This window comes from Chrysochloris asiatica, unplaced genomic scaffold, assembly GCF_000296735.1.
Source record: "Chrysochloris asiatica unplaced genomic scaffold, ChrAsi1.0 scaffold00242, whole genome shotgun sequence".
Taxonomy (NCBI): domain Eukaryota; kingdom Metazoa; phylum Chordata; class Mammalia; order Afrosoricida; family Chrysochloridae; genus Chrysochloris; species Chrysochloris asiatica.
In genome coordinates, this window is record NW_006408760.1 from 2,607,849 (window position 1) to 2,620,403 (window position 12,555).

Genomic DNA, 12,555 nt, shown 5'->3' on the forward strand with positions numbered 1-12,555 from the left:
GGGGGACCTCAATGGAAATGCAGATGGCATCCCTCTTTCAGGTGGGTCTTCGGTGAATGCTGGGTCCCTCTATAGGTGTTTTTTAAAAAAAGTTTATATAATAGAGATTAGATCTCCTCTCTAGTGTCTGCACTGCACATAATTCAAATAAAAGTAGAAATTCTGCTTTCATGGATCTTGTACACTACCTGGTTTCTTGCAGCCATCATGTGACAGCTCTGGATTCCCTGATGCCTGTGGTGGTAGAAAAAAATGACACTTCTGCACAGAGCTACTATGTCAAGATGGTCTCTGTGTACTTTTCCCAGTGAGAGATCAGAACCTTCTAAATGAGTGTTAGTAACATAGTCATCCTAACATATAGAAGAAGCCTTGCAAACTTTAATCAAGGCTGATTTCTTAGCAGTCCATGATTGCAAAGGAGATTTATTTGTGTGAGTCAAAGAGCATGAACCCTGTTTAGAATGTACAGTGTATATATACTCACCTCTACACATCATATAGAGTCCTAGAGTGGCACTGTATGATAAGCCCTGGACTGCTAACCATAAGATCGGCAGTTCAAACCCACCAGCTACTTTTTGTAAACCTTATACAGGGTTGCTATGAGTTGGAAACAACTTGATGGCACTTAACAACAAGCAGCAAAGCAAATGGATGGAATTGTGTAGCCATTCTCATATTGAATGTCCTTTTTCTAGTGTTGCTACTTGCTGTGATATCTGTTGTTGTTAAGTGCCATCGAGTTGGTCCTGTATAGGCTTTCCAAGGACCGGCTGGTGAACTTGAACTGCCAACCTTGTGGTTCAAACCGACCTTGTAGTCCAGTGCAGTAACCTGCAGCACCACACCAGAGCTCCTAAATAGTCTCAGAGGTTTTCATTAAAAGAAGTTACAGATACCATAGCTTTTAAATTACTGAGTAATCACTTTTTGTAATTAAAAGTCACTAGAAATATAGAATCTGAATATACTGAGTTTATGCACAAAGACAGTATTATAATGGGTATATTAATCACAAAGAGAAGATATAACAAAAACCAAAAAGAACAGCTCTTACCTTTGGAATCTGTGTATAATGTCAAATTTCTCATTTATCTGAAAGAATATGGCATAGTACAAGGAGCTTAACATTGAAATTAGAAGACATGGCTTTGAATTTCAATCCCAGCTTTTAACTTTGATCTTGGACAAATTATTTAAGTAATCTTTTAATTTATTCAGCAGATAGTGATAGTTTGCATACTGTGTGCTGGTCATTGTTTTACACTTAATGATAAATAAGAAAAACACAGTTCTTACCTTCAAAGAATCCTGGTAAGGGTGAAGACAGACACATAAATAAATAGATAATTGTAGTGAAAATCTGATCTGACAAGATACACATATAATGGTAAAGATGCATACATAGGGCAGAAGGGGAGCATAGAAGAATGCTCTAAATTTCAGTTCTTTTGTTTGTAAAATGGGAGGTAAAAATCTGTATATTACTGGGTTTCTGTTGAAGATTAAATTAGACAAAGAATGTAAACAGATTTGGTACCAAATAGAAGCATGCATGTGGAAGCATTTATTATTTTACTGCTTTGTAATGTGTTGTTGCCATTCGATGATACTAGTTTACTAATGACAGTATTTGAGTTTAGAGAACCCACAGTAGAATTGTAATCCCTTTGGATTTGGTTTCTTGAAGTAGTCAGGTTCCTTTGGAAACAATATTTTGTGAATATCTTGCCTGAGAGTTTCCCCTGGTTGTTGTCTCAGATGGCTATCCTTTTTGAGAAGAGCTCTTAGAAACAGCTAGTCCAATAAGTTTTTATAAACTGTGTTAAGAGCTTCTGATAGGAAGGTGTCTTGATTATCTTGTTAGGTGCTGTTGAGTTGGTTCCAACTCATAGCGACCTTATTCACAACAGAATGAAACAGTGCTTGAGGTCCTACCTCATCCTTATAATTGTCAATAAGCTTGAGCCCATTGCTGCTGCCACCATGTAACTCCATCTGGTTGGGGATCTTCCTCTTTTTCGCTGACCCTCCACTTTACCAAGCTTAATATCCTTTTCCAGGGACTGGTCCTTCCTGATAATAGGTCTGAAGTATGAGAGACGAAGTCTCGCCATTCTGGATTTTAAGGAGCATTCTGGTTATACTTCTTCCAACACATGGACTGCTCTTCTAACAGTTTATGCTACTTTTAATATTCTTCTCCAGCACCATAATTAAAATACATCAATTCTTCTGCATCTTTCATATTAATTGTCCAACTTTCATATGCACATGAAGCTATTGAAAGTACCATGGTTTGAGTCAGGCACAGCTGAGTCCTCAAACTGATATCTTTGCTATTGAACACATTAAAGAAGTCTTGTGCAACAGATTTGCCTAGTGTAGTACATCATTTGATTTCTTGACTGCTGTTTCCATGAGTGTTGATAGTGGATCCAAGCAAAATGTTTGACAACTTCAGTCTTTTTTCCATTTATAATGATATTATTTATTGGTCCAGTGGTGAGGAATTTTGTTTTCTTGACATTGAGGCGCAACTTATACTGAAGACAGTGATTTTTGATCTTCATCAGTAAGTTTTTTAAGTCCTCTACTTTCAGCATGCAAGATTGCTTATCATCTGCATGTCGCAGGCTAATGAGTTTTCTTCCAGTCCTAATGCCATGTTCTTCTTCATGTAATCCAGTTTCTTGGATTACTTGCTCAGTATACAGATTGAATAAGTATGGTGAGAGAATGCAACCTTGGTGTACACAGCTTTGCTGACTGTAAATCATTCAGGGTCCCCTTGTTTGAATGACTGCCTCTTGGTCTATGTATAGGTTCCTCATGAGCACACTTACGTATTCCGGAACACTCATTCTCCACAATGTGTGTTTGTGTTTTGAGGCCACTGTATTGATGGATCAGTGCTTGCAATATTTCACAGTGACCACACTTCCAATAAAGGAAGATCCTGCCTTCCCTGTCCCCAGCCACTCGAGTGTGTTTATTTTGTCAGGTCACTGTCTCGATGGATCATTGCTTGTAAAATTTCAAAATGGCCACAGCTGACAGATCACCTATGTGGCTTCCTCTCTTGTAGCTTTTGTTTAGCATTTTCTCCTAGTTGGTATTACATCCTCGTCTCTGTCCTTTCCTCTGAAGGTTAGGGTTCCAGAATTATCATTCATATCTGTTTCATTTGATCGCCCTTGTTTTTATTGTTGACAGTCTGTATAGCGAGTCTGCCTAGACCGCCATCTTGTCTGAAGTGTGCACTGTGTCCATTTTTCATGGTGAGGTGTTTTGAGGCCAGAAGATAATGACCAACCCTTTAAGAGATCATGATTTGGTGTCTGAATGCCTTTTTTGAAAAATAGCTGTGTAGTATTTTAAAGATGCAGAAGCAGTTTTGCAGAGACCAAATTCTTGACTATATACATGGCCCTAATAAAAGATTTACACCCTCGGAAACCCTGTACAGGGTCGCTATGGGTCGGACCCGACTCGATGGCACTTAACAACAACAATAAAAGCTAAGGAGCTCTGGTAGTGTAGTGGTTACAAATTGGGCCGCGAACCACAAGGCTAGCAGTTCGAAACTACCAGCTGTTCCATGGGAGAAAGATAAGGCTTTCTGCTCCTGTAAAGACTTACAGCCTTGGAAACCCTTTACAGGGTCACATGAGTCGGACCGACTCTACGACACATAACAACAACAAATAAAAGCTGCTTCACTTGTGTTTTCCCCTTTGTGGTTCCTCCATGCTAGTTAATATTTAAATAGATCTTTTGAATGGTATGGGGGAAAAAATCTTACTTTAATATAAAAATGTTCAAAATCCTCTGGCTTGCCTGTGAATGTGGTCTTATATTCACAATAAGACAATACTAGATTATTCCCTCTTGAATACATTAATAGTAGAAGGTACATTCTCTGAATTTTATAGTACTGGTGATGAATACAAAGGAGTATAGTGCTGGGTATGAGTACTAGTGACATTCATGTCACATAACATTTCTGTGTTTGCTGAACTTTAGAATGTCAGATAACTGCTGTCAATTGCTACTAACTTTCAGTAATTCAAGACTGTTTCTAAATTTTAGGATATAATTAATTGCTTCCATACTCAAATAGCTTTGCATTTCAAGACAGCTATCTTGTGAGATCTATGAGTAGAGGAACCTGGGGGAGTGGAAAGTCCATCGGCTACGTTGGAATAAATAATACCAACACATTCCAGACCCACTTGACTTGCCTCACCCTTTGGGTTAAGAATAATGGAACCAAGAAAAAATCAAAAACAATAATGGCAGTCTTATTGACTACTACAAGAACAAGCAAGTTGTTCACCGGGGATCCATCAAGGCAAGCAATCAAGTCCCTTCAGGGCAAACCCCCTTCCAAGGCAGAAACTTAAAGGGAATACACGAGCAGCCATGTAATCTTCCTGGTGACCACATTGGTCTACCTACTGATAACGGGAAGTGGGGAAAATTAGCAGAGAAGCAGTGGTCTAAGTCTTACCACGTTCAATAGACTCCTGTCAACCTGGATTGAGACCTGGTTGGCCAGCTGTATAGCAAGACCTGGGGACTCCTAAGCTCATGGACAGGGACTCAGCCACAGAGGACTAGAGCGAGAGAGTGAAGCATCCAGCTGATATGAAGTGAGGGGAGATGCACAAGAACGCCCATACATGCAGATAGTAGTTATTTGACCTAGCTTCAGTGTCTGGATGATCAGAACTCAACTAGAGGAAGAAAGAAGAGGGAAAAAAGTATAATATGCTACAATTTGATGAACTTGACCTATACTTATGGATATAGTAGCTTAAAAGAGGGAATGGATCTTCACAGCAAGGATCATTCCCACCCCCTCTATACACAGGGTTGACGGGGATGGGCAACTTAGATATTGGCTACCCAAAATGGGGGCTACAAAGGCATGAAGTGACTGGCTTACAGGTTTTCAAGAGGGAGCTTAGTTTCAGGGGGTACGGGGGAAGATAGAATCTCCACTGAGTGGTTTCCAACCTGTCTAGATGGGACTGGTGAAAGGAAATGGGGATAAGACTCTCGTGGTTCAATACTGAATAATTGGTATCAGGACTGATTCTGATTGTTGCAAATGTAAAGGTAGATGTTTTGTAAGAAAAGAAGGGGAGTGATTTACTTTGCAGTCCAGGAGTGGAGGTTTCTGGGACCATCAAGGACGAAGAGCGGAGTGCGGGACCCTATCCAGAGAAGCAGTGATGCCAGAGATGGAGGCAGAGATGATGACATGGAGAGATGGAGTGGCTTGGGACTCTAGACTCAAGGAGGGAGAGGGGCTGTGTGCTGGCGGCCAGGGGGCAGGTTTGTAGGGTATGTCCTTTGGTTATTTGAATGATTATATATGCCTGGGTGCTTTGTTGTACATCCAAAAAGAAACAGAGGGAGTGGAAGGCAAATGCTGTTGAATGATGATGCATGGAGCGGATTGCAGTCATTGCAATGAAACAAAATATAATAGGATGAATGTAAAGCTTATGTTCTCCCATGTAAACTATCACTCAATTCACAATAAACACTTAAAAAAAAAAAAAAAAAGAATAACGGAACCAGATAGTCTCACAACACCTGGTAGGATCACCTTGCAGAAACAAGTTGTTGTTATATGCTGTCAAATCAGTTCCAACTCATAGCAACTCTGTATAGGATTTCAAAGGAGTGACTGGTGGGTTTGAAACACCAACCTTGTGGTTCAAACTGATCTTGTGGTAAAGTGCCTATTCTACAGTGCCACACCATGACTCCAGAAACAAAGAGAGGGAGGCTTTTTGCTCCTGCCACATTGTTGTTGTTGTTAAGTGCTGTCGAGTCGGTTCCGATCCATAGCAACCCTGAATAGGGTTTCCAAGGCTGCACATCTTTACGGGAGCAGAAAGCCTTATCTTTCTCCAGTGGAGCTGCTGACCTTGCAGTTCGCAGCCCGATTTGTAACCATAGGAGAATGGAAATATTGAAGATTTTGATATCAAACAGACCTGGGTTTGAATCTTGGTTGTGTACTTAGTGACTTTGTTTTGCCTTCCTAAACCTCTGTTCCATTCTGTAGTACTGGAGCTGGTGATATCTGTATCTAGTTGGGTCATTGTGAGGAATGCATATGTAAAATACTTGATAGAGCCTGACATAGTGTAGGAACTCAACAAGTATTAGTTCCTTTCTCATCTTTCTTTCTTTTCCCTTTCAGAGCATGTCTCTTTAAATAAAAGACAGGTGTTGAAAAGAGGATATTTTCTGGCAATTGTAGAAACTGTTTGACTTGATGTTTAGAAGGCCTGTTTTCTAAACTGCTAGGTCACATTTACAAGCAGTAGATTTTTAGGGATGGCCTAAATTTAGAGACTAGAAAATCCCAGTTCCCTCAGAGCTCAAATTATATATGATTACAGATTTGTTTTGTTTTTGTTCCAGAAGAGGGTTTAGTTTTCCTCCTTTATAAGTCACAGTGACAACCCAGTTGTTTGTTGCTCTTAACTGAAGCAGTGGCTATGCAGGGCAGCCTCACATAGATTGAATAGGACATGCTGTCCTTTAGAGCAAGTGTTAGGCAGTCGTGCTGCAGTGTTGAATTAATCACTGCGTAGTTCTCAGCTCTGACCTGTACAGGTAGAATAAAAACTGCCTCTAACAAACACTGGCAACTGTAGGAGAAATGGCATCTATAAAACAGTGAGAAGAATAAGAGAGAGATGGTATAAGGATGGCTTTTGCAGAGTTGATTATATTAATTCATTATTTTTCTTTGGGCCTTCTCTAGGTCTTTAACATAAATCCTGGATGTTCTGCTTTTGGCTTAAGACTCTTTTGTTTCCTGACTTCTTAATGTCTTAAAGTCTCTTATAGTTATCACAGTTGTATGGTGATATTGAAAAATAGTGTTAAAATTTTGTTGTTAATTACACACAATAGAATACTGTGCAACATTGAAGAATAATGATGAGTCTGCGAAATGCCTCATGACATGGATGTACCTGGAGGACATTATGCTGAGTGAAATTAGTCAACCACAAAAGGACAAATACTGTATGAGACCAATGTTGTAAAAAGTTAATAAAAGGTTTTCTTGATAAAATAAACAAACTATGATGGTTATGGGGCAGGGGGAAGGGAAGATTATTCGTGGGCTAGATTATCATGTTAAACATGGGTGACAGGAAAGCATTATACAAGAAGAGAGAGATTGATTAAGGTAGCGGGAAACAAAAGGAGGAGTACAGGAGTTAAATAGTATTAAATACTGTTAACCATTGGTACATGGAGGAGATTGCAATCAATCTAATGAAGCCAAGTATATGATTTGTTGAATGTAACACTGATGATCTGCTCTCTAAACCTTCACTCAATTTCACAATAAAAAGGTTTAAAACAACAACACTTAACTACAGAGTCCCAGTCATAGTAGGAAAAAAAAAAAAAAAAAAGATATTGTTAATATGCAAATTTTGGCTGGGAGTTGTAACACAGCCAATCAGTGACCCAACCAAGGACGGTACCTTACAGTGTAGCAGGGTGTGCTCAGAGTTTGGAGTCAGATTGTCCTTGGTTTGAATTTCAGCTTTGCCACTTACTTGTTTTGTGACTTTGGGCAAGTTGTTTGCCTGTTTTGAATGGCTCTATTCTTGTGTGTAAAAACGGCATGTTTGTAACACCTCTGTGAGATTATTATGAGGATTAACTGAGTCATGCACACAGTGTGTTTGGCACATAGTAGATACTACATGCGTGTGAATTATGTTATCAGTAGCTCCCAATATTCAGTCCCGAGTTTGTTAAACTGATCGATACTGTCTCTTTGAAAGTTAAGGAGATAATGGACCTTGAGTTTGTACAGTTCTTTGGGGGAAAAGATATTTTATAATCTAAAGCTATTATAATTGTTGTTGACCATGTTCTTCAGGTTGGTAACAGTAAAGATGCTGAGAAGGAAATACCTACTTCTACATTCTCATCCAGTACCCGTGTGTCCTGCCCACTGTGTAACCAAGGCTTCCCATCCACAAAGATTGAGCGACATGCCATGTGCTGCAATGGTCTGATGGGTCAAGACACAGGTAAAGACTCACCAGGACAAACACTTTTGCCTTTGTGGTGGTGGCTTTTAAATTCTCTACAGTTCAATGCAGGTAAAATATCTGATCTTACAAATGAAAGTTCCCCCCACCCCCCACCTTCTGTCTGATTAATTTTCTAGTACTATTCATGTTCTTTATTATTTGGCAGGCATATTATTTTGTTATACTTAAACTTAAGAGAAAGGAGAGGAGAAAACTAAATCTCCCATCTTTTAGAATTTCAGTTTCTTTGCCATTGTTGTTGTTAAGTGCCATCAAGTTAGTTCCGAGTCATATCGACCCTGTACAGGGTTTCCAAGGAGCACCTGGTGAATTTAAGCGGCCAACCTTGTGTTTCAAACTGACCTATCGGTCCATTGCTTTATCCCACAGCATCACACCAGGACTCCCATTGGTGGACCAATAGTCAATACAATACAGTAGATACATTTCAACTTATATATTGAAACTCCTGTGGAACTTGAGGAACCAACTTCCAGCATTACCTACTTTTCATTCATATAAGTCAATTTTGTTTTTTTCTGTAGAAATTTAGCTTAAAAGACAGCAGCTGAAAAATACCCTTAGTTTACATTAATGTCTTACATGTTTCTGTTGAGTTATCTTGTTATCCTGGAGCTCTGACTCCTCCCCCACACTGCCTCCACTCCCAAACTTTGTTCTAAGGGAAGTAAAGAAGTAAGTAGAGATGGTTTCAATGGGACCCCAGTTCCATATTCTCTTTCAGGGGCCCAAAATTGTCACCAGAGAGGGCTACTTAGTCTGGCAATGTAGCACTTGGGAAAATTAAGAGGAAGTTTTTCTTGTTTAGTGCTATGCTTAAAGACTTTAAAAAGTGTTCTCAGAATCATTGACTTAGTAATTCCACTACTGGAAATAATTGCAGTAGCAAATATTTCTTCAGTACTTACTGTTATGCATGTTAGCCACTATGCTTTCCTAAAAATATCTCATATAACTTTGTAAAAACTGAGTAAGTTAATTTCTATTATTTGACAAATGTATACAGGGAAGCTTGGGACTAAAATAGGGTCACATACTAGTAAGTGACAAGATGGGACTCAGCTTCTTATTGACTTACCTCTAGAGCTCACTTCATTATTATCACCCATACTAGGAATCTTCCTTTGGGAAACGACCCCAAGGTGCAGAGACAACATTAGATATAGAGATACTCTTTGATGCATAGTTGGAGTAGTGGCAACTTGAAGCGGTATAAATACACAGTAGCTAGGTAAACAAAGGCAATCCAGATTATAGAATATTACACAAACACTTATAAAATATTTTTACAATTTTAGTGATAGGGGAAAATTTATGCTATAAGTAGAAAAGGCAGAATACAAATTAGTCAGATCTCAACTATGTTTAAAATATAACTGCACATAGAAAGATCTAAACTGCTAAGTAGAGTTAAGTGGCAGAACAATATAGGAGGCTTTCAAAAGTTCATGGAAAAATTCAATCGTCTTTTAATTTCATTTTCCAATGAACTTTCTGATGTCTCCTCATATTTTTAGCATGATCCCATAGAGGTAAATAATACCTGATACGTTATAAATATTCAGTAATTATAAACCATTAATATTATGATGTGAAATAAGTGTGGTACTTCAGGATAGTTAAATAACATGTCATTTTTTTTTCCTGGCAATCTTAACTTACCAAATACTTCACACTTACACAATTTCAGATTTAGATGCCTCTGAGCTACAGAGTTACTAGTTGGACTGCTAACCTCAAGGTCAGCAGTTTGAAATTACCAGCCATTCCGTGGGAGAAAGATGAGGCTTTCTGTTCCCATAAAGATTTACAGCCTTGGAAACTCTGTACAGGATTGCTGTGAGTTGGAACTGATTCCACTACACACCACCACCACCTCCAAGCTGTGGGGATAAAGTACCATTGAGGAAAAATTTTCAACATTTTCTTCTAATGTGTAACTACAGTTAGCATTTTGACCAGAGAGAGTTGTGCCAATGTTACTATATTTAGAATTTAAAATCATATACAGAAAGGCAAGATCAAAGATAGATTTTAAGGGGCTGTGATTAACAAGTAGATTCTCATGGTCCATACCTCACACTGTACCAAAACCATGACTTTTCATATACTTTTGGAGAACTAAGCCATGCTACTTTGCTGACTTCTTTACTTTCATGGAAAAAGAGTTTGAAAGTGGAGGTGAGATGGGAAAGTAGTGAGAGGAATTATGAGTGTACTTAATGCATAATAAGTCCTTAGTAAGTTTCCTCTCTTTACTTGGCTTCCCCACCAATTTGCCTGCTCTCATCTTACTTCCCAAAGACAAGTTAATGATTGTTCTGATTCCTTTTCAGCTTTATGACTGCAGTCATAGACCAGGCCCCCAGCAAGTGTTTAAATCTTGGTTAAAGGGAGTCTCTTTGAGTGTAGCGGAGAAGGAGTTACTGGTCTTGAAGAACTAACCCAGGCTGAGAGACCATTAGCGTAGTGCCTAAAGGGGTAGTATAAAAGAGAGGACTTACCTCCCAGAGTTAAAAAGTATCCAGCGTTCTCCTCCTTCTACTAAAGCTGATCCTAGACATGATTGGTTTGGCTGTGTAAAAGAAATAGTAATTAGAGTAATTTACATGAAGTGTCTACCATTTATGCCTAATTACCATGCAGCACAATAACAATTATGCATATCATTAAATATGTGTCTGATTAACTTTGCTGTAAGTTTTATTTGATTATAATACTATACTCTAGTTAGGTTGGCTCAGTCTGCTCAGTTTGTTGCTCAGTGACATGACTACACAACTAAGAAGAAATTAGAAGGGATATTTTTTAATGGCATTGTTTGTGGAAGAGAATTTTCTGAGCTAATCTAGACTAGGACTAAAGCAGGTTACCTTTGTATTTGCTTTCTGGAAAATGCATTTGAGACCATTTTATTTAAATATCTAGGAAGAAAAAAAAATTACCCATTTATTCCTTCAATAGAAGTGGATTGAGCTAACAGTTAATGGAATTGGCTAATACTAACTGCTGAAGGGTTGGGGCTTTTAGTTTGCCCAGAGGCACCTTGGAAGAAAGGCCTGGTGGTCTACTTAAGAACAATTAGTCTCTGAAAAGCCTATGGAGCATAGTTCTACTCTGACACGTGGATTTACCATGAGTCAGAATCAACTAAATGGCAACTGGTTTGGTATTTTGGTTTACTTATATACCAGATACAGTGAAGATAATAGAAAAAGTCTCTATTCTATATTCTAGTGGTGGGAGATGGGCAATAAATAAATATATGTCAGTTGTTGTTGTTGTGAAGTGCCGTCGAGTCTGTTCCAACCCATAGCCACCCTGTATAGGGTTACCGAGGAGCAGCGGGTGAGCTTGAACCGCTGACCTTGCAGTTCAAACGGCTTTCAAGTCTGGCTCATTAACCCATAGTGCCACTAGGTGGTAAGTATTGTGGAGATAAAACAGAAAGAAGTGGGTAAGAATATTAAGGTCAGAAGGTAGTAATTTAAGATTGGTGGTCCGGGCAGGACCTACTGAAAAGGTGATATTTGAGCAGAAACCTAAAGGAAGTGAGAAGATAAGCTAAGAGGATTTGGGGGCAAGTTGGGGTCATGTTAACACCAAATAGAAGCAAATGCAAAGACCTTAAGGTATGAACAGTTTTGGTGTATATGAGGAATGTCCAAGAAGCTAGTATGGCTAGAGCGAAGTTAAGTGAGGAGGAAATAAACAACAAACCAGAGAGGTAACTGGGAGAAGACATGTAGACTGATCACATATGGCTCTTGTGAAGGACCTTAGCTTTTACTCTGAGTAAGGAAGGAACCATTGGGACAAAGGATTAATATCTAGTTTATTCTTTAAAAAGAATCACTCTAGCTACTGTGTGGAGATAGATTGCTGGGGTTAGGGAGAAGGGTGGAGCTGGTAGAATGGTCATTGTTTTATTTCTGGTGTTATGATAGAATGGGAGAAGCGTGGCCCTTGAAACTAAACAGATCTGGATTTAAAATTTTAGCAGTTATATTTGACAAACTTCCTTACCTGTTTAAGGATCACCTTCCTTGTTTGTAAAATTTGCCTTGACAATATCAGGTTTGTTGTGAGTACTTTATAAAGTACTAGTTTATGCCTGGAATGTAGTAGATATTAAATGAATGGTGTTGTTATATGCTATCCAGTGGGTTCCAATTCATATTGATCCTGTAGTGGGTTTCCAAGGAGTAGCTGGTGAACTTGAACTGCCAACCTTGTGGTTCAAATCGACCTTGCAGTCCAGCACGTTAACTCACAGCACCATACCAGGACTCCAAATGAATGATACTTGCTATTGTTACTGAATAGTTTTTCCTGTCTCTGTAGTCTTTTTGAGGTGTGTGTTTCTGTATGCTAATACATAAAGGATAAGCCTTCAACCAGATAGAGTTGCACAAAAGACGAATGGCAAGGAAAGGCATGA

General features: G+C 38.9%; 1 protein-coding gene across 1 annotated transcript in view; it reads left to right on the forward strand.

Moving 5' to 3' along the window:
- UIMC1 (ubiquitin interaction motif containing 1) overlaps positions 1 to 12,555 on the forward strand; it is a 112,845-nt gene that overhangs the window by 38,810 nt on the left and 61,480 nt on the right. Inside the window, exon 9 of the mRNA XM_006873467.1 lies at positions 7,937 to 8,090. Within this exon, the coding sequence (XP_006873529.1) occupies positions 7,937 to 8,090 (154 nt within the window). The remainder of the gene's footprint in view (positions 1 to 7,936; positions 8,091 to 12,555) is intronic.